The sequence below is a fragment of the Camelina sativa genome, chromosome 8 (assembly GCF_030686135.1).
Source record: "Camelina sativa cultivar CO46 ecotype springtype chromosome 8, ASM3068613v1".
Classification (NCBI taxonomy): Eukaryota; Viridiplantae; Streptophyta; class Magnoliopsida; order Brassicales; family Brassicaceae; genus Camelina; species Camelina sativa.
The window spans coordinates 11058809-11081046 of NC_141887.1; the positions used below are offsets into that span (position 1 = coordinate 11058809).

General features: G+C 36.2%; 4 protein-coding genes and 1 pseudogene across 4 annotated transcripts; 3 read left to right on the plus strand and 2 right to left on the minus strand.

The window, feature by feature from the left end:
* Positions 1 to 2502: 2502 nt before the first annotated feature.
* Positions 2503 to 3606, minus strand: LOC104707012 (uncharacterized). The gene has a single exon (XM_087460386.1). It carries the CDS (start codon positions 3569 to 3571, stop codon positions 2720 to 2722), a length of 852 nt encoding a protein of 283 aa, XP_087316512.1. The 5' UTR covers positions 3572 to 3606; the 3' UTR covers positions 2503 to 2719.
* Positions 3607 to 6810: 3204 nt separating this feature from the next.
* On the plus strand, positions 6811 to 9676 carry LOC104707013 (putative pectinesterase/pectinesterase inhibitor 28). Its single transcript, XM_087462063.1, has 2 exons — positions 6811 to 8000; positions 8221 to 9676. The coding sequence occupies exons 1-2, from the start codon at positions 7004 to 7006 to the stop codon at positions 9399 to 9401; spliced, it is 2178 nt and encodes a 725-aa protein (XP_087318189.1). The 5' UTR covers positions 6811 to 7003; the 3' UTR covers positions 9402 to 9676.
* Positions 9677 to 9741: 65 nt separating this feature from the next.
* Positions 9742 to 11301, plus strand: LOC104707014 (uncharacterized). Its single transcript, XM_010423263.3, has 6 exons — positions 9742 to 10145; positions 10318 to 10384; positions 10468 to 10530; positions 10741 to 10785; positions 10881 to 10937; positions 11023 to 11301. The coding sequence occupies exons 1-6, from the start codon at positions 9943 to 9945 to the stop codon at positions 11113 to 11115; spliced, it is 528 nt and encodes a 175-aa protein (XP_010421565.1). The 5' UTR covers positions 9742 to 9942; the 3' UTR covers positions 11116 to 11301.
* A 2225-nt stretch (positions 11302 to 13526) lies between these two features.
* On the minus strand, positions 13527 to 15017 carry LOC104707015 (large ribosomal subunit protein eL18y). Its single transcript, XM_010423264.3, has 5 exons — positions 14915 to 15017; positions 14622 to 14711; positions 14382 to 14510; positions 13967 to 14149; positions 13527 to 13875 (listed from the first exon to the last, which is right to left on the minus strand). Exons 1-5 carry the CDS (start codon positions 14915 to 14917, stop codon positions 13717 to 13719), a joined length of 564 nt encoding a protein of 187 aa, XP_010421566.1. The 5' UTR covers positions 14918 to 15017; the 3' UTR covers positions 13527 to 13716.
* Positions 15018 to 16538: 1521 nt separating this feature from the next.
* On the plus strand, positions 16539 to 17715 carry LOC147939930 (uncharacterized; annotated as a pseudogene).
* The last annotated feature ends 4523 nt before the right edge of the window (positions 17716 to 22238 follow it).

Consider the following 22238-nt stretch of genomic DNA (forward strand, 5'->3'; position numbering starts at 1 on the left):
CATTGTCACACAAAATTGACTTGAAAGTTACAATTTATGTCCTTGATAAAAGCAAATGAAGTAATGAGTTGTTCTTTTTTAATTGTGAATGTCGATATGTATGACTGAACTTTTGAATCGTAAAAATATGTTTGTTTCGTATCTTCATAATACCATGTTACATGTTATGTATATTCAAGTTTCAGGAACTTCAGTTTTTTTAATGGCTAGAGTCAGTGTTAGAGCTAGGAATTCAATTCATCAGGGTCAAAATATAATTTAAGAGGTCAATTGTGTTATTAATTTTTTTATAGGGGTCAATTCTGCTATTTTATCAGAGTCAATCTGATTTTTTCCTAAAAATTCAACTAAATTTAAAATTTCACCAGGGTCAATTGACCCACATGCTTCTACCCTAGCTCCACCCATGGCTAGAGTTCGATTTTATGTTAAGCACCAAGTGTTCAGTGAAATGCCTAAAAGAGTTTTACTTGGTTTCAATGTTACTTTTTCTATGTCGTTTGCAGTATTCTCGATAAGGTAACATTCTTGATTGTGGCAAATCTGCCATCTTGAACATAAGGATACGGACTTGTGCATGTCAGAGATGGGAGATGAGTGGATTTCGTTGTCGTCTCATGCGTTAATGTTCATTACCAAGAAGAACACTTTCTAATAGTACTCCAACGCAAAAAATATATATATATATATATATATATATTTATGCTTCCACGATAGAAATAGTCAATTGTATTATATTGTTTTGAAAGAAATATGAGTATGTGATCAAGCTACTTTCTAATTTGGTTGAAGTAATCTGTAATATAAAAGGAAGAAAACTAAAAACCAAAGAGTAAGAAGGGGAGAAATAAGTATCTAAAATATGGTTCAAGAAATATAATCTTTAAGCAGTTGACTTATTTTTTGAAAATTTAAAAATCTTCAATCTCTTTAAATCTGTAACAGTACACAAAACTTAAACCAATATTTCAAGCATAAACAAAGTACATTGAAATATAGAAATTCGCTATAGCTCTTTTGATCCATTTGTACAATCTTCATGAGGTTTTTGGCAGTACTTGGTGTACATATGTAACATATCCTTACAGTTTTGTCATATTTGCATCACATTGTGAAACATCTTTCTCAGTCATCCATCATAACAATTCTACAATTAAAAGAGTAAAAACAAAAAACAAAGAGAGGATGGAACCTAATGTTAATTTTATCTCATTTTATAAAATAACGTCGTATTTTTACATCACTGGAAGCGATCAAATATGGACTTTTGGGAGTTTTCCATGTGTTCGATAATTCAGGTTCACATCCAATATCTATGAACAAAAAATTGCGGCTAACCAGACTGAACGATTAAATAATTAAGCCAAAATCTCATGAATTTTTTATAGATTATGCTCTTGAATCAAGTTATAACCTCTTTCACAACAATAAGCTCTAAGATCCAAGACTTTCTTTTCATGGATCCAGTCACTTCCAAGTTTTCCACCGATACAATCAATCCCACATGATTAACCCCATTGATGATTAGCACAAATTCACAACTAATTCTAGAGAAATAATGATAAGTTTTCTGCTTTTCATGCATACTGACAACGCGATAATACTTGGTGTAATATTCTCTAAACCAAGTTATGATAGTACATAATATCAATTTTGATGTCTCATTTTTAAATTCTAACATTTGTTTGATATTTCCTTTAACCAAGTTCATTATTTGGTTCTAGCTTGTTGTACAATTAGAGTCATGTTTATAAGACTCACATTCTCTTGATTTTAATATACCATCTATTCGACCGATCATTCATCGGACATGTTCTTATACTCAGAACCCACAACAGAATTCCAATTTGCACTTCTATATGTATTATTGAGGTCGTTCTCTTTGATTATTTTTATAAGTTTTAAAAGACTTCATAGGCCAAAATTGAGTAAAACATATTTAAGATGATACATACTTACGCTAAGTTGGCCCCTTCAACCACTTTAATTGCGACACCAATGCCACATCATGCATGGTGACGTCATATCGCATCATATACTATGTACTCCGAGTGAGGTAATTCAAGTTTGTATAAAAGACTAACAATAGATATCCATATTTCCTATTTTATGGAGTAGAAAGCACATGTTCTTATTTTAGTGACTATCGTGCTTCATTGCATATTTAAATCTGATTAATTTTTTCATCTTGAGTAAGAAACTAACATATAGTAAATACCAAACTTTATATTATATACTAATCTATATTTGAAACTTCCAATCATTCATACTTTAAATGGAAGATTTGTAAAATCAAAGTATGAATATTTTTGTGAGGAAAATTATCTCTTCAAATCATTGAGTGAAGACATCGGTTCCTAGTCAAATGGCTTTACTATTGTACTTATTTATTTCCAAATACACTAGTTTAATTCAAGACACAACCTTGGGAGAATCATGATGTATTGTAAATTCATGAGATATCAACGTTAGAATGAAAAAAAAAAAAAAAAAAAAAAAGAATGGGGGATAAACACTCAACTAAAACACAATTACATGTGAATAGAATAAGAGATGATACAAGGAAATGAACGTTTAAAATGAAAAACAATAACTTAAAAAGGATAAAAATAATCTTCATCCAGAGATGTGGTGGATAACAACAGAAGGTCTCTAGTAACTTTGAAACCTCTAAAATAAAAGATTAAATAACACATATAAAAGAGAAAGAAAAAAAAATTCAAAGGGATAGAGATAAATCAATTCCCCCGCTTTTGGAGTTGTCTTCTTCTGGTTGAATATCATCATCATCATCAATCTCCACAACATTGTTTGTTCCAATCTTTGAGATGAAATTCTCTTCGGTCAAAACATTCTCTTGTAAAGCCACATCGCTAGAAAGTTTGGTGGCACGAGGAGGAAGAAAAGGATAAACGTTTCTTGAAATTAATGGACAACTCCTTTTTGGTAAAGGATCAGGGACCCTTGAAGCAGTATCATTGGTGCTAGCGTTCCCGGTGAAGAAACGAGTAGGAGTCACACAAGGAACTACGGTCATGTTCATATCCGCGAGTCCTCCGAGGACTCCTCTATTGAAAGATGGGTAAATTAAACGTTTAAAAGGATCAAGAGTAATCCCAAGATGATTTTCATTTGATAAAGCATCTTGTGAATACCCACCTAAGAGAATGTGAGGCTTATCTAGGTAAGGGTTCAAAAAGGCGAGTCCAGGAAAGTCTGCTTCCATCTCCTTCCGCTTCTTGTCCCACTCCCGCTCTTGCTTGTGGGCGTTCTGGTGACCACCTAGGGCTTGAGAGGTGGAGAATCCTTTTTTGCAAAAGTGACATGTGTAGATCTTGTTTGATTTTGACGGGTAAATCTTCATGATCTCTCTTCCTCTTCGGACATCACTAGATCCAAAACAAAGGTTCTTAGTCCTCCTGTCAGAGGAAACCTCTTGAGGAGAACCTAGTTTCAGATCGGTGTTTTTTGTTGCCTTCTCCTTGGACTTCTCCATGGCCACAACAACACCTTTGAGTTTTTCTGGTTTTGGTGTGGAAGAGCCTGAAGAAGACATAGCTTGGTTCTCCATAACAAATCTTTTTTTTTCTTTGTTCGGATTGAGAAGTGATCTTTATCTTTTGTGCTTAGATTCGGAGAAAATGAGGTCACTATTTATTGAGAAAGTAACCTTAATGTTCGTCAACTGTTATAGTAGAAAATCTCCAAAGGCAAATAAAATTAGAACAAGTAGACTTCATATCAAAAGTTATGGTTGTTTCTTTAAATATGTTGATTTTACTTATTTTGACTTACAAAATAATACTCTTTTATGAAATATTAGTTGTATACAACTGTACTGTGAATTCATAATTTTACAGTTGTTTTTCTAACAATTACTTACTCTTTTTGTATCTTCACTATATTTTCTATAAAATATGTAAAGTATTTTCTAATATAAATCCATACTTAAAAAATTTATTGGAGTTGTCTATGTTATATATAAAACAAATACTTAAAAAATATATGTTATTTCCAACCATCTTGTTGCAGGAATTAATATATTAATGTTCAAGAAAAATATTGAACAAAATTTTGTTTTAACAAATAACTGTTATAAACTACTATATTTTCTATGAATTCTCCTATTCTTTTTCTGAAAAAAAAATCTATATTCATTGAATTAAAATAAGTAACAATTATTAAGCTATCTAGTCAAAGTACCATATTTCACTATTATGGAAGGATGATGTTATTCTTTACTAGTTTTATAGGAGATAATTACTCCTTACAAAAAAAAAATGCATTCTACTAAGGAAAATTAACTTGGAATGTGTTTTCATAAACATTAAACTTAGACAACTTGTGATTGACTACAATTATTTCTTCCTCGTTTCTTTAATTGGGTTTTTTGGTCCTAATAAATTTTTACTTTGGGGGAAAATACTAAAGAAGGAAACATATAACAAAATGGTCTATGAACTGTAAAGAATAACAATTTTACTCCTTATAAATTTATTATCAGATATGTTACATATCATATGTATTTTCAGAAAAAGAAAGCTTGAATACCTTTAGTACCAATTTTTACTCAAAATGAGATTACTCAACTATATGGTAACATATATCCACAATACATTCATACATTCATGAATACTGACTCATCACCACACAATATTTTTTTATTACAGTATCTTTCTTTTTTTCACTAAAGTATTATGAAATTATTATTTTATCTGGGAAAATATCAATTTTCAAAAATACCCTTTTTTAATATATAAAATGATTAAATTCTAAACCCTAAACCCTAAATACTAAACCCTTTCTCATTTTCAGAAATACCCCTTTTTAATATATAAAATGATTAAATTCTAAACCCTAAACCCTAAATACTAAACTCTACCTCCTAAAAACTATACCCTAAATATAAAATAAAGAACCCAAACCTAAAAAAAATTCTAAAAATTAATTTAATATATTTTAATTGTGTAAAAAAGGGTAAAAATGAAAATGTTCAAAAAAATGGTATTTTTGAAAAAAGGTATCTCAAAAAAAATATTTATAACAAATTCTCTTCTATTTTTCCAAATTGTAAGTCTGTAAATAATTGTCCATACTTTTAAAAAACTTAACCATTAGATAAGTAACCCGCACTTTGTGTTAGTTAATTCAATAGAATTGCCAAAATGTGTAATGATATTTGGTTGTTTTATATAGGAATATGTTTCTTCTATAAATTTACAATTGTTGGTATTAACTATTCATTTTCAGTTCATCCTCAACCAAAATATATATTCATTTTTATTTATGTATATTATAAGTGAGTTTTGATTCAAATAAATAAAATGTGTGATAATTTTTAGTTTAGCAATCTTGTTATTGATTGATTCAAGTAAATAAAATGTGTGATTCAAATTTGAGATTGATTAGCAATCTTGTTATTGATTGATTGAATAGTAATATACACCTATAAGAAATAAAGTTTGTAATTTGATAAATTTTGTTTTTTTTAAGAATTTAAATAATTCATTTTGAAAATAGAATTATTTAAACATGTTCATTTATAGAAATATGTTCATATTATGTTAAGAGAATTAAATATCTAATTAAAATGAATTAAAGTAATTGATTTAAATGAATTGCTTTTACAATATTGAATGAATTAAAATAATTAATTTAGATGAATTAAAATTATGTCATTTTAAGAGTGTTCGACAATTAAATTTTTTAATATCTTTGTAGTTTTGTTGGTACAATTATTTTTGGAAATTTATTGTGTCATATACAATGATTTCATTTTGTTAGTATTTAAACAAAAAAAGTAGAAAATTTTAAAAGTTCTAGATCAAACAAATCTAGTGAAAGATAGAGTTCAAATTTATCAAATTAATACTTTACATTTCTTTCAGATTAACATTTTATATGGTGATGTCATATGTCAACATATAAACATTTATACTATAAACATGTTCAATATATAATCATGTTGAATAAATTTATTATTATGAAATTTCTTAAAACATGATATATATAATTTAACATTATACACAAATAAAGTATTACTTGCTCATTTAATTAAAGGCGAATTGTCTTGCTCGGTCTTATAGATCTTTATTTTCAGCAGTTTTCTTGTAAACTTTTTTTTCCGGATTGGACTTCCAACGTTAGAGTTTTTTTCTAATTAGAGTTTGATTGACAAAAAAAAATAGTATTACAAAAAATGGTCAATCGTTTATATATAATAAAGTAATATTTTTTAAGGTTTCTTTTATACACCTCATTTGAAATTATGTTAAGATATATGGTTCCGCACGTTCCACCACTTCTCCGTTCATTTCCAATACTAATCGTGAAACACATCCATATACACTCACTGTAACGTAAACAATTTTAATGGAAAAATTATTAATATTATTTTCAATGAACAAAATAATTAAAAATATAAACAGTAAATCCTAGATTATAATTTTTGAACTCTATATAGTAAAGTGTAAACCCATAAAACCAACCATAACCATAAAATTTAAATGGTAAAGTCTAACCCTTAAAACATAAACCGTTAATCTTAAGACGTAAAAAATGGTATATTTTGTAATTTTAAAAAATGCCGCCTATATATTTTTGAGTCATAAATTTTTTAAATTAGTTTCGGATTATTCATTTTTAGGTCCATCAAATTATGTGAGCAAATTTTTCTGATTTATTATTTCCCATCTAATTTAGTTGTACCTTAAATTAAGTTGATTATATATGATTAATTCTCCATGTTTAGTAACTCAGAAGAAAACCACAAACCTATTTATGTATACGTCTATCTAATTCTTAAGCCAAACGACTTCCCCGCCAAACCTCATAAAACAAAGCAAACCAAAACTACAAAACTCTTCTATCATAAACAAAACTACTCTTGTAAATATTTCCAAAATTATGCAGAACTCACACTCCTAAAGAGGCTACGTAAGCTTCATAACAACAAACAGCTCTTCAAAAAAAAAACAAAAAAATACGATAAACCAAAATAAAAATGTCATACGGATACGACGACGATGATGCAAAGAGGAAAAAGAGATACGTAATTATCTCTATCTCCTCTGTTCTTTTGATCTCTATGGTTGTCGCCGTGACCATAGGCGTTAGCGTCAACAAGAACGATAACGGTAATGAAGAAATCACAACTTCTGTTAAAGCCATCAAAGATGTTTGTGCACCAACGGATTACAAAAAGACTTGTGAAGATACTCTAAGGAAGGATGCGCAGAACACATCAGATCCATTGGAGCTGGTGAAGACAGCGTTTAACGCGACGATGAAACAGATAACTGACGTGGCGAAGAAGTCACAGACTATGATTGAGTTGCAGAAGGATCCGAGGACGAAAATGGCGTTGGATCAATGCAAAGAGCTGATGGATTACGCAATCGGTGAGCTTAGTAAGTCGTTTGAGGAGTTGGGGAGGTTTGAGTTTCATAAGGTTGACGAGGCTTTGGTTAAGCTGAGAGTTTGGCTTAGCGCAACAATTAGTCATGAGCAAACTTGTCTTGACGGGTTTCAAGGAACGCAAGGGGATGCAGGTGAGACGATTAAGAAGGCATTGAAAACCGCGGTGCAGTTAACGCATAACGGGCTTGCAATGGTCACCGAGATGTCGAATTATTTAGGACAAATGCAAATTCCGGAGATGAATAGTCGCAGGCTACTGTCCCAAGAGTTCCCTTCGTGGATGGATGGGCGAACGCGTAGGCTTTTGAACTCTCCTATGTCCGAGGTTAAGGCAGATATCGTGGTGGCTCAAGATGGAAGCGGTCAGTACAAGACGATCAACGAGGCATTGAATCATGTTCCCAAGAAGAAGAACACGACTTTTGTGGTTCACATTAAAGGTGGAATCTATAAAGAGTACGTTCAGGTGAACAGAAGCATGACACATCTTGTTTTCATCGGTGATGGTCCTGACAAAACTGTCATTTCCGGCGACAAAAATTACAAGGATGGTATTACCACCTACAAAACCGCCACCGTTGGTAATGACTTCTCTTACATGTTCTGTTTCGTTTTTGACAAATTACAAATTTGTATGTGAATTAGGCCCAAAAAATGTATAGGGCCAATGATTTATTAGCAAAATTTGTTACTTTAGGACCTAACTTAAAAAGAATTGGAGATTAATGTCTTTTATGGATGCATAAGGTCCAAAGTTTTAATGAGCCGGCCTGATTTGAATGAGCCTTATGGTAATTGCAGCAATCGTTGGAGACCATTTCATTGCCAAGAACATGGGGTTTGAGAACACGGCAGGGCCAATAAAACATCAAGCGGTAGCGATTAGAGTTCTATCAGATGAATCGATATTCTACAACTGTAGATTCGATGGTTATCAAGACACTCTGTACGCACATTCCCACCGTCAGTTTTACCGCGATTGTACTATTTCGGGAACCATCGATTTCCTCTTTGGAGACGCAGCTGCGGTATTCCAAAATTGTACTTTATTGGTAAGAAAGCCACTCCCGAACCAAGCATGTCCCATTACCGCCCACGGACGTAAAGATCCACGTGAATCTACAGGATTCGTGCTCCAAGGGTGTACGATTGTTGGCGAACCGGATTACTTGACAGTCAAGGAAACCAGCAAATCTTATCTTGGAAGGCCATGGAAAGAGTATTCAAGAACTATCTTCATGAATACATACATCCCGGATTTTATTCCGCCGGAAGGATGGCAACCATGGCTTGGCAATTTTGGCCTTGAAACACTCTTCTACTCAGAGGTGCAGAACACTGGACCGGGTGCAGGTGTCACAAAACGAGTTACTTGGCCCGGAATCAAGAAGTTGAGTGAAGAAGAAATCCTTAAATTCACTCCAGCTGAATACATTCAAGGTGACGCTTGGATTCCAGGTAAAGGTGTTCCGTACATCCCAGGTCTTTTCAATGGAAACAGCTCAGGAACCGATCTAAGCGAATCGGACTCCGCAAATTCTAAAACAACTGGCTCCAACACAACAGAGTCATCAGATTCACCATCAACAGTAACATCTCCTTCAAATTCTCCACCAGCTGGTCATCTTCGTTCTCCACCAGCTACGCCTTCAACAGTAACGTCTCCTTCAAATTCTCCACCAGCTGGTCATCTTGGTTCCCCACCAGCTACACCTTCAACGATAACGTCTCCTTCAAATTCTCCACCAGCTGGTCATCTTGGTTCCCCACCAGCTACACCTTCAACTGTAGTGTCTCCTTCAGCTTCACCACCAGCTGATTATCAAGGTTCCCCATCAACTTCACCTTCACCTTCTCCTTCAGTTTCTCCATCAGCTTATCCTTCAACCTCTCCATCTGCTTCTCCATCTGCTTCTCCTTCAGCTTCACCATCAGCTTCTCCATCTGCTTCACCATCAGATTCCCCAAAAAGCTCGGTTTGAGATGGATTCAAAGACCAGGTCTAACTAGAGATCGAGTGCTCTCTACTCGAACCTTTTGAGGACATCAGGTTCAGCATTATTGGTGTACCAAAGTGAATGAGGTTATCACTAGCTTTGTAAATTCATGTTAACTCGCCATGCATGTATATATGCTGTAATTATCTTTTCTATATAAAATTAATTAGTATAAATGGGAGGGTTTTTATTCTGTACCTAATAGAGTACATGTAGAAAATTTTCATACAAGATACTAAAATACAATATAACATTTCCTATGTGTTATGGTGATTGAGGACCTTTCGGATCTTGTGTGGGGGGAGTCAACAAGATTGATGCAGCAATTGACCACAAATTGTAAGGACCAAAATCCAAAATTGATCGCATTGCAAAGAAACTCCTTAACCTTTTAATATTTATAAAAAATACCAATAAACTCTTATTTGTTACAAATCAATCCCTCAAATTATTTCGAAATAAATATCTTTCTTATATGTTTTGACCAAAACCCTTGAGATCTAATTTTTGCTCTGTTTCTCAAACGATGGCGGCTTCGTCTTCATCCGACGTCTCCTCTGATTCTTCAGACTCTCATCGCCGCCGTAGAGATCGCCGTCGTCACCGTAGAAACGACCGTGACAGAGACTCGCTCAAGGTACGGAAGAAGAGTCGATCCACCTCTAAAAAACGTCGTAGACGCCACAACTCCTCCGATTCATCTGATTCCTCTTACTCCGACTCCTCCAGGTCCGTCGATGTCAACTTCTCTCGACGATTTAATTTCATTTCTTGATCGGAAGCACCTTTGGTTTCACGTTTTGACTTTGTTCGTCGTTGTTAGGGTTTTGGTTTAGTGGAATCTGAATGAAATTGTTGAGCTTTATAGTTTTTGATTTAGTCAGTGATGTTTTTGTGGCAGAGATGAGAGCTCAGATAGTGAGCACGAGAGGTCACGAAGGCACAAGAAGCATGAAAAGCCAAAGAAGGTTGCTTTTTGTTTTAATCATGTGATGGTTTCTCTCTTTATAGTGGTGTTCAGCTTTAAAAGTACTCTGTTTCTGTTTGACAGGCTAAGGATAAGGAGCGAAGTAAGAGTTATCGTCATAAAAGGCATAAGAATAGAGATAGAAAGGTGAGTTATTGTTTCTCATTACGTCTTAGAATGAGTTTTCCGTCAAGATAACATGTTACTTATAATACTTCTTTTGCCTTTTCTCTGTGGCCTCTTCGAACTTGGAGCTGGGGTTGGTGACATGATAAACTGGGGACTTTTTGTGTTTTCTTCGGTTTGTTTTTGTTTTATTTTTGTGTGTTTGGTCCTGGCATTGTGAGTCTTGTTTAGAAAGGGGAAGGAGAAGGAAGCAGCGGTCCTGTTAAACTATCAAAGGTACTAAAGCAATATACTCGTAAAGATCTAACCTTTACACGAAGTTCATGTTTATTTGCTTAACCGTTGTGCCTGTATTCTCTTCTCATTTTCAGTTTTTGAGCCGTGACAAAGACGATGGTGAGCGTAGGAGTGCCGTCTCAGGGAAAAAGGTTATAGTCAAGACTCTCTTTTGGTTTCTAACATTACAATATGTTCTTGCTCACTGTCTTCTTATTATGTGTGTTTGGCTTACAGATTCTTCTGAAGGTCGACAAGTCCAAAGAGGACAAAGCTGCAGAGAGCAAAAGAAATGAACTGCTTAAGTTCTTGAACGCAAGTTTCGACTAGTTTTTTTTGGCTTTTGTCTCTATGGCAAAATCTGAACTACAACAAGAATGTAAGATGTTTTTTTTATATCAGATTCTAGTTTGCATACCTGTCTGGTGATTCAGATTCTTGTTTTGTTTATCGGGAGAACTAAAATCTGTCATGTATTTGAGTTATTGTTATAAGCCTTTTGAACTTGTGTCTTGATTTCTATTATCTTGTTTGGTCTTAAAACTTTTTGTTACCGCACATTGTTCTTCTTGGAAACCTGAGATATGGTTACTGAGATTTTATCGGTGCGTACATTAAACCAGTTCCAACTTCCTATATCCAGCCAGTCTGCAACTTTTGAGACATCTCCCTTACCAATGGAGTTGTGTTGTAATGTTGTTGGAATACATACACTTCTGCTGAGAAGCCTTGGAGCTTTCTTATTTGACAAGTTGTATGATTATGGAAATTCTATTTTGCAAAAACCTTATTTTCTCTACCTTTCTATAGCTGATATCTGAGGAGTTTAGGAATATTAGAGGGAGTCATAGAGGTCGGGTGTCTGCAAAATCTCTTATCATCAGATTCATGAGAAAATCATGAGTTTGTTTATCGTCACTAAATGGGCTAATGGTAGTTTCTTCAGAAATTGCGTAGAATAACAAATAAAACAATAGTGATTTGTATAAATAAAAAAATTAGTACACATGAACATTTGTATAAGAAATATCATGTATCGCCATCAAAGAAACATCCTCTCTAATTGTGCTATCTCTTCTATAAATCAGGACTTCCATTAACACTCGTCGTACTCTGATACACATGGCCAAATGGGCCTCTACATATATAATTTTTTTTTGGCCATCAAACACCCATTTCATTAAGATTAATTCATTTAACTCTCCTCTAGGGAAAGCCAAACATGAATCTTAAAAACTTACATGGGGTAAAAGAAACGGATTGTTCTACACAACAGAAAAAAGGGGTTCTACCAACCCTAAAGATAGAATAGTGACCACTTGGAAGAAGGCAAAAACTCTCGGACTTTTGAAGATTTCGGAGGAGTGTGCTATTCCCAAATCCTAACTTGCTTTTGAAGTGTCAGGGAGATGCAAGAAGGGCAAGCTCAAAACTCGCGATACAAAAGACAAAGTTGTTGTCCGTGGGCATCTATCTATCTTTGTGGGTTTTATCGGGCTTTAAGGGTAAGGAATGAAACTGTGATTAATAATAGAACCATGAAGGCAGAGGAGACCTTCAAAACAACTATAGAAGATTCAGAGGAATGGATATCGATACATCCAAACAACGGTTGGAAACGGTGCCGTTGTTGGAACATAAGCTCCAAATCACGTACAACCATCCACATTATGATTGTAGGGAGATGCTAAGTAGAGATCGTGAATAGGAAATATGTTTGGTCAATTTTGATATACAGTAAAACCTCTATAAATTAATAAGGTCGGGACCATAAATTTTATTAATTTATAGAGGTTTTAATTTATCGATAAATTAATATTTTATTAATTTATGAAGAGATTTTTAAAATTTAATATTACAAAATAAGATACTTTTGTTTTCATATTTTTAAAGAATTTTTTTAATTCATATTTTATCATTTTTTATGATTTTTAATTTAGAGTTTAGATAAAAACGATAAATGTTAGAAGTTTAGAGTTTAGAAAAAATTGCTACTAGTATCATTCATGGTAATGATGAAGTCGAAAAATATATTGCGGTAATTTTAGAACCAGTTACATGTAAAGAAGCAATTATCGCATTTATAACTTTTTACAATTTTTATATGCGGTTTGACAAGACAACAATAAAAAAGATTAGAAATGAGCTCCAATAAAAATGTAAATTCAAGAATATGCAAACAACAATAGAGTCATATTTCACTAGATTTTCTTTTATATATATATAATATATATGTTAATATTATTTGATTATTAATTTATGATATTGATGAGACCATATTTTTACATAGAATTTTTAAAAATATTATTATCTTATTAATTTATCGAAATGTGTTATTTTTTACACCGACCTAACTCGGGACCGGAAATTTTTTATTAATTTAAAAAATATTAATTTATAGAGTTTCGACTATGTATAATGAAAAAGAAGCACCGAGAGAGACCGTTATTAACTATCTTTCTTTATCTCGTTTGAAGTGCAAATCAAACTCACAATGACAACCATTGTATGAATTAATAACATGAATAACGTTAAAAAAGACAGTTAAAATCAAGACTCAGATTAATATTATACACAAGTAGTTCAAACCATTTTGAACTTGGTCAATGATGTTATGTCAAAGAGATCAAGTAGAAACTCGAAACGATATGGGTATGATTTTAGTTAACTAATTATTTCTTCTTAATATTTCAGTATAAAAATTTGGACTCTGAATTCTTGTCGTAATTGCAAGTTTAGAATTATCTCAATGAGGCTAATAATAGTAGTAAGATAAAAACAAAAGACAAACCAAAATATCCAATTGTCTATTATGAAACAAAACAGCAGAAAGCTTACAACAATGTCCAGAACAGGGCAAAGAAGAACCAGCGTTCCCTACCAAAACTTCGTTTTTTTGAACCAAGCAACACGAAACACGACAAGGTTTTCTTAGACCTTGAATCCACGACTCTTTCGCCTTCCTCTAGCTTTCTCAAACTTCCTTCCCTTACCCCTAACATATGGCTTACTGTGACTGTGTGGCACACCAGGAGCAGGTCCAAAATGCTTCACAGCTTCACGTGAGTTCTTTGGTCCTCTAAGGAGAACCTGTCATACATCATCAACACATCTCAGAATCATGACTGAAGTTAACAACCAGAGCAGTCAGGTATAAAAAAACCTTTCAGAATCTACTTACTGTGTTCTGGCCCAAAGGAGCCTTAAGGGCAAGCTGGTCAAAGGTCAAGCACTCTCCTCCAGCTTTCTCAATCCTAGCTCTAGCCCTCTCAGTAAACCTCAAGGCTGTAATCTTCATGGCCGGAATGTCATGAACTCTCAAATCATCGGTGATGGTACCGACCAAAACACCAATCTTGCCATCCTACAAGAAATAAAAACAACGACCCCATCATCAGCGGATCTAACGAAACAAAGTCTCAATCACAGTACGAACCAAAGGAAGAGGATTACTACATTCATTCTCAGATTCAAGTAGATAACCTTATTCTACAATACTAACAAAACGGCCAATCTAAACTCTAGCAAATGAAACTTGAATTTCCAGAAATGGGGTTAGCCTTTAGTAAAAGAGAGGAGCTTCTAAGGAAACGAACCTTGCCGTTCATGAAACTGACTAGCTTGGAGAGTGAGAGAGGTGCTTTGTTGACTTTGCTCATGAAAAGCCTCTTGAGAATCACAGCATTGAACTTGCTTTCAGATCTCCTCACCAAAAACCGATAAAGCTGCCAAATTTATCATACAAATACCAAATCTCAATAAATAAAAAAAATGGAACAAAAGAGAATAAACAAAAGCTTGAGGAACAAACAAACAGATCTCTCCATATTTGTTACCTTGACGAGAAGCTTGAGGTAGACATCATCGGACTTGGGAGCCGTCCTCTTAGTCTTCTTACTCTTACCTCCTGCGATAAGATCGATACCCTACAACGAGAAAACCCAATGAATCAAAAAACCTCAAAATGCAATTCAAACTAAACGCAAATACACGATACAGATACCACACTACTACTCCAAATCTACAAAATCTAGATTCCAATATCGAAACCTAAGAAACTATCATGCGCTAAAACCAACAGATCAAGCTCATAGGTGTAGAAATTTGAGAGGCGGAGATTAGGAATTACCATGGCTGCGTCTGGGTTTGTGCTGCGAGACGAAAATGAAGTTAGGGTTTATGAATTTATAGGTAGCAACAAGGCGAGCTCGCTTACATTTTTTAGGTTTTCGTGGCCTTCATCTATTACTTTAGGCTTTTTGGGCCCAAATTACAAGCCCATTTTCTAAACATCCTTCGGCATGAACTTGGTTTTTAATTCAAAGGCAGAATGACTTATCATTTTTTTTTTTTTTTTTTTTGTAATGCCAACTGCTAAACGGAGAACTTAAGAATTTTTAAAAAAAATATATATCATATATTTATATTGCCAAACAAACTCAATTGCCTGCATAATTAAAAAAAAATATTTTTATCCCATATATTTAGTACTTTCTAAAACAACTAAGTCAAAACAACTAAGTCAAAATAGTAAAAATAATATTTCACATAAATCAAATATAGTAAGAAACTTATTTGTTTTTTCCTAAATTCTATATATCATTTACTACAAAAATAATCTTAGTTAATATATTTCCATAAATTTTAATTATAACTATTTATAAACGGGTTGTTTTCTTTATTTTTAATTAAACTAGATTTTAATCCGCGGTACACCACATGACAATTTTTTTTAAAATAATAACATTTTATTTTTTTTTGTTTTCTATATTTTAGTTTGTTTTGTTTAATTAAATAATAATTTTGTTTGGATTGTCAATTATTAGAACAATAATATGGGAAATAAATACATGAATATGTAATTTATAAGTTATTGTCGGATTAAGTCACAATTTTACTAATGATTTAATTGTTTTACAAAATTTTAGTTAAATTACTCTGATTTAATATGTCTAATATTCTTATATTAGTGGTATTGACCAAATAATTAAAGGAAGATTTAACCCGTGTTTCAAAACTGAATTAATAATATTTTATAGTTATACTAATGTTATTCCAAACCGTCATGTTAATAACATGTCCCGCTATATAACAACAAACCGTCATATTAGTGGTTTAACCCGTGTTTCAAAACCGTCATATTAGTGGTTTTGGTTGTGTGTTGTGTTTTGTTGGTGAAGTTGATATTTATACATAGAAAATGCTTGATGAGCAAGGAGTTTACGATCCGTAGCAATAAAAGAGAGATTTTAGTGTTTTCCTATTTGAGTTGATAACATTATCGCATAATAATATTCAGTTTCTTAACACGGTATATATTATATTAAATGTTTTTCTTGATGCTAAAGTTAAATATACCTGATTATTGAGTTTCTAAAGTTGGTTTCTCGTTTTTATGAACTTTATTAACATTATAATAATTATTGCGATTAAGAAAAAAAAAATTAATTTTTGAGTGATGATGTAGTCTCTCTCGTTGGGCGACTATCTGAGCGATTTTCACAACTTTTCGTGCTGTTCCATTTCTCCTTTCAGGAGTTTGTTTCCGACCAACAAATCCAGTGATTGTCTATTGGAAGTTGATGTTGGCGGTTTATTTCTGTCAGTTTGTACTGACAGTTTTTTTGTCTCCCTTATTCATGGGGTGTAACCGTCTATTGAAACCGCCATGGCCAAACATCTATATATACTTCCAATCTCAATATGTTTTCCACACTTCAATCTCCCTTTTCCCGCAATTCCTTTCCTTTATTATGAGTGACTACTTGAGGAAATCTGGCCAAGATCTCGATCTAGGAATCGAGGATGCTCCGGTTCTTTTAACACAAGAATTCTGTTCAAGAGCGGCTTCGGTGAATCGATTCTCCTTGGTGGTAACACCGGTCAATCCACGCAAACAGAACCTGAGAGCGTTAATCCGTCAAATGCCCAGAGTTTGGGGCTTTGAAGATACTTGTGTGGGGCGTCTGTTGGATGAAGGAAGGGTTCAATTTCGTTTCCAATCTGAGGAATCTATAAATTTAGTGCTCTGTCGGGGGCCATGGTCCTTTAATGATTGGATGGTCACTACCCATCGTTGGTATCCCAATATCAGTGAAAATGACATGAAGATCATTCCCTTCTGGGTCCAAATCCAAGGTATTCCGATTCTATTCCTAACAAATGCAATGGCTGGAGGAATTGGAAATAGGCTAGGTCGGGTTACTGAGGTAGATTGTGATGAGAATGTTAACCAAGTTGGGGCTGTGAGGGTTAGAATCGATTGGAATATAGATGACCCCTTACGTTTCCAAAAGATTTTTCATTTTGCTGTAAATGAAAATACGGTGGTTAAGTTCAAATATGAGAAGTTACGAAACTTATGTTGCAGATGTGGCTCTCTTAAACATGATGCTAAGGAGTGTCCTACTTACTCTGATGAGAATCCTCAACAACCTCCTGATGATGAGAGTGATGGTGACAACAAATTTCGGTGATGACAAACCTATGTCTGATGCTAATACACTTCAATCTATTGATCAAGCAAGTTTGATTCCGGGTCTCCAGAACTCCACTCACCAATACTCGGTTCATACACCTACGCCTCAAACTATGTACACATCTGCCTTACCAAGCATTTTCTGCGACAAGGACCTCACTGCAGAACGCATGCGCTACATTCATGCTAAATATGTTAATAGTTTGGTCACTCCATCAGACAGTTTTGATGTGCTTATTGGTTCTACTGATAATGCTCAATCTGAATTTGCCTTTGTGAAAAGAAAACGTGTATGTTTTGAAAGGTTATTCAACCAAGCCGAGGTTGTAGAAGAGATGGCGGTCCTGAGTCATCTTCACAAGAAAGGAAAGCATGTTCCTGCAGAGAGCTCTTACTCGGTTAATAGATTCGACGGAGGCGCAGGGGGCCCGGTACCCCCAGATCAAACATGACGAGTCTCTCTTGGAATTGTCAGGGCATTGGCTCGCCGCTGACATCTTCTCGCTTAACTAAACTCTGTTCATATTATAAGTGTGATATTCTCTTTCTCTCTGAAACTTTAAACAACTCTGATGTTATATGTAAACTTAAGGACGATTTAGGCTTTTCAAACGCTCTTATTCAACCCCCTCATGGTAGGAGTGGTGGTGTATGTCTCATGTGGAAGTCCAATGTGTCGATCTCCTTGATGTTCTAGGACTTCATGCCGCACACAATTGATTAACTCACATAATCAATCAAGACATGCAATCTCAAACATCACAACAGAAACCTAGTGAACCCAAACCTAGAACCGTAAGGGCTCTGATACCAAATTGAAACGACCCGATCCGTTTTTTTATTTATTTAATTAATAAATAATAAATAATAATAATAATAAATAATAATCTACAACTATTGGTCCCATACCCACTAGCCTCCTAACCATAATCACAACCAACATTGGAAAAGCAAATACCAATATCCAATAAATGAATAACCAATATTTAAACCATAACAATAATCCAATAATCAATCATCAGGAAACATGAAACCAGCAACCTAGCAATGTTTCTAATGACCCAACTCTAACAACCTAGCAACGCCAGACAACATCCAATCGAGTCCCTAGAATATCCTCCTCTTCATCGCCTTTATTCCACGATCACACTTTGCCTTTACCTGCACCACAAACACACATTGAGATGCATGAGTATTTGATAAATACTCAGTGAGACAATCCTCCCATCTACTGGGCTATACACAAAAGCAACAGTGATTCCAATGTTCCAAACTAACAACAAAACAAAACATACAAACCAGGAAATCAAACATCATCTTGCTGGAAGGGAGGTGTCGACCGACACCAGCCACGTGTCGACCGAAACTCCCTCTGCAACCGCGATCCGCTGCGAAGCCGAGAGTCGAATCTCGCTCCCAACCTCCTCCAAATCGCCCAATACTCAAATTTTAAGCCATATACGTCCATAGGAACATGTAGCAACCAATCCCAACAAGAAAAACACACAAAACCAAAACAAACAAGCAAGAACAAGGAATCAAAGGCTTAGATTAGCCATGGTCATGCACTCACCTCTTTACAGGAAGATTCAGACCAATAACAACGAATCCAACCCTCCTAGCAAGCCTCTAGATCCTTCTTAGCTCCAAATCTCACAAAAACAGCTAAGAAACTCACAAATCTCTCTCAAAAACGTTTTCTCCTTCTTCTCTATGTTTCCTGGTCAAAAACGGCCAAAAGGGACGAGAAAGGTCGAGTTCCCCTTTTAAAACTCGAGTTTAGGGTTTTTCTAAACTAGCCACGCAAACCGGACGATTAAAATCGAACCGATCAAACAGTCTGCAACCATTGTCAACCGACACCACATGTGGTGTCGATCGACACCCTAACCAAACTACCAAAAAAATGGTTTGCGGGTGTTACAATTCTACCCCACCAACATAGATTCGTCCTCGAATCTCGAACAACCACCAGCTAATGACTCCCGTGCAACCGTCTCCACGGCCCGCACTCCTCCGACCGATCTACGGAAAGTCACCTGTAGGCGATACACTCACGCTTCAGGCATTATTTGCTCTTGACTTTTGGACTTTCTTTTACTCATAGGCCTAAACCTTGAGTTTTTTATTGGCTCCTCATCAGACCTAAGTCTGCATGCCATAATGTTGGCTCCTCATCAGGCCTAAGCCCGCATGGCATAATATATAAGGAAGTCCAATATTCGTCTCTCGGGTTGCCACCCTACAACGCGCTCCCGGATCGTCATCTGAAGTCGATATACCAACCATACTCTCAGGCCACAAAGTCTCAGAATATGGCAGTACTAGGAGAACCTAAGTCCCCCAAGAGTCGCGAGCAAACAATTCTGAACACGTCTGAGTCCTATCCTTATCCAGGTTTCCTTCCCGTGGCTCGCGTAAGACATCTCAATGTCCTACCAACCACATATCCCCTCACTAGGATACCTCATGACCACACATGGATCATCTCACGGCCACAAGGGCTGCCACAAAGGCCAAACAAATGTCCTAAACAGGACCGCCACCAAGGCCAAACAAATGTCCTAAACAGGACCGCCACCAAGGCCAAACAAATGTTATAAACAAGACCGTCACAAAGACCAAAAAAATGTCCTAAACAGGACCGTCACAAAGACCATCTGTCCCGAAGGACCGTCACAAAGACCATCTGTCCCGAAGGATAGTCACAAAGACCATCTGTCCCGAAGGACCGCCTAAACAGGCACTCTGGCTAAACAGCCTGCAACAAAGGCCACACATCTGGCTAAACAGTCCGCCACAAAGGCCACACAATGTCTCAAAAGACCGCCACTAAGGCCACACAATGACTAAAACGTCCGCCACTAAGGCCACACAAGCCCCTCCACGGCTCTCTCCACTATAATGGACAAATTTTAACTCACGTAAAACTTTCCACTTTTACTACTTTCCACTTTTAGAAACTTTCCACTTTTGGAAACTTCTATTTCAGGAAACTTTCCTTCAAAAATCCTGCCTCACGGAAACTTTGTACCCCGAGCACCACCTCATCTTATTACTTAGTCGCACAACCAACCCCCAAGCGACCAAGTAAACAAGAGAGATGGGCTGGAATACTCCATTTCCGCTCCAGCCATGGATTATAGATGGGACCAGGCTAGACAATCTCAAGTCGCGGCTTCCTTCTCATACCACTTCTTAAACATTGCCTTCATCCTCACCTCAGGATCCCAAGTCTGCTCCTCAACACCATCACAACCACAAAGGACTCTCATCAAAGGAATCTTATTCTTCCGAAGTTCCTTTATCCTCCTCTCGAGAACCCTCACTGGTCTCGCCTCTAAAGTCATGTTAGGCTGAAGATCCTCAGGAATGTTAGCTAACAGCTGATCATCCTCACAGAGACACTTCCTCAACACAGAAACATGGAAAACCTTATGGAATGCACGCATAACCTCAGGTAACTCCAGTTTATATGTCATTGGTCCAACACGCTCAATCACTCTGAACGGACCCATATACTTCGGACTCAACTTAGTCTCAGTCAATGACCTGTTTGGACCCTGCAACATGGCCATCTTGAGGTATACTTTGTCTCCTACCTGAAACTCAAGATCTTTCCTCCTCCTATCGGCATAACTCCTATGCCGATCATGAGCTTCCTTCATGTTCAGCTTGAGAACTCGAATCTTCTCTGAGGTCTCCTGAATAAAATCTGCCCCGTAAATGCTCCTCTCCCCCACCTGAGTCCAGCATAACGGTGTACGAGACGGCCTCCCATACAATAAGGAGCCATCTTAATAATCGCCTGATAACTGTTGTTGTAAGCAAACTCTATCAAGCTCAAGTGATCTGCCCAATGGCCTCCCCAATCCAACACACACATCCTCAGCAAATCTTCCAGCGTCTGGATCGTCCTCTTTGACTGTTCATCTGTCTGGGGATGATAAGCTGTACTCATATGCACCTTAGTGCCCATCTCTGCCTGAAACGCTCTCCAGAACACCGAAGTGAACTTAGAATCCCTATCAGACACAATGCTCGCTGGCACCCCATGCAACCTGACTATCTCCTTCACAAACTTCTTAGCCAAGACCGATGCTCCATCACAAATAGTATCAAACGACCTGGACACTAGCAAACCTACCACGAAGTCCATAGTAATCATATTCCACTTCCACTCCGGAATGGGAAGACTCTTCAGTAACCCTCCTGGATCTTGATGCTCAGCCTTCACTAGCTGGCACACATCACACCTCGCAACCCAACTAGCTACATCCTTCTTCATCCCGACCCAATGATAGTATCTCTTGAGATCACGGTACATCTTAGTCGCTCCTGGATGAATAGAAAACTTGCTCCCATGAGCCTCTCTCAGGATCTCCTGCCTCAACTCCTCATCCTTGGGTACACAAATCCGACCGTGCACCAAGATAGTACCATTAACTGAGACCTGATACTCTGAATCAACATCCTTTGAGGCATTCGCCAGCCCCAAATCCTTCTCCTGAGCCAACCGCGCTCTGCTCAAAAGATCTGCTCTATCAACCGCCTCCAAACCCAACGGTTCCTGAGACACAGCACACAAACTCAACGCACCGATCTCTCCTACCAGAGACTCCATCTCCTGTTCCTGAGCCGAAGCTACCCTCTTCCGACTCAGAGCATCTGCAACCAAGTTAGCCTTACCAGGGTGGTAGGCTATCTCCAAATCATAATCTGCCACCACCTCCATCCACCGCCTCTGCCTCAAGTTCAGCTCGGGCTGAGTGAATATATACTTCAGGCTCTTATGATCTGTAAACACCTGCACCTTCGCACCATAAAGATAAGATCTCCAAATATTCAGGGCAAAAACTACAGCACCCATCTCCAAATCATGAGTAGGATAGTTGCCTTCATGCTTCCGCAACTGCCGCGAAGCGTAGGCAATCACCTTCCCATGCTGCATCGGAACACACCCCAAACCAACTCT

Coding starts and splice junctions, on each gene's coding strand:
- LOC104707012 (XM_087460386.1), bottom strand. CDS start 3,571: ATGGAGAACCAAGCTATGTCTTCTTCAGGCTCTTCCACACCAAAACCA.
- LOC104707014 (XM_010423263.3), top strand. CDS start 9,943: ATGGCGGCTTCGTCTTCATCCGACGTCTCCTCTGATTCTTCAGACTCT. Junction 10,786..10,880: donor GTCCTGTTAAACTATCAAAG/GTACTAAAGCAA, acceptor TCTCATTTTCAG/TTTTTGAGCCGTGACAAAGA. Junction 10,938..11,022: donor GTGCCGTCTCAGGGAAAAAG/GTTATAGTCAAG, acceptor TTTGGCTTACAG/ATTCTTCTGAAGGTCGACAA.
- LOC104707015 (XM_010423264.3), bottom strand. Junction 14,511..14,621: donor ACCTCAAGCTTCTCGTCAAG/GTAACAAATATG, acceptor TAAATTTGGCAG/CTTTATCGGTTTTTGGTGAG. Junction 14,150..14,381: donor TCAGTTTCATGAACGGCAAG/GTTCGTTTCCTT, acceptor TATTTCTTGTAG/GATGGCAAGATTGGTGTTTT.
- LOC104707013 (XM_087462063.1), top strand. CDS start 7,004: ATGTCATACGGATACGACGACGATGATGCAAAGAGGAAAAAGAGATAC. Junction 8,001..8,220: donor CTACAAAACCGCCACCGTTG/GTAATGACTTCT, acceptor TGGTAATTGCAG/CAATCGTTGGAGACCATTTC.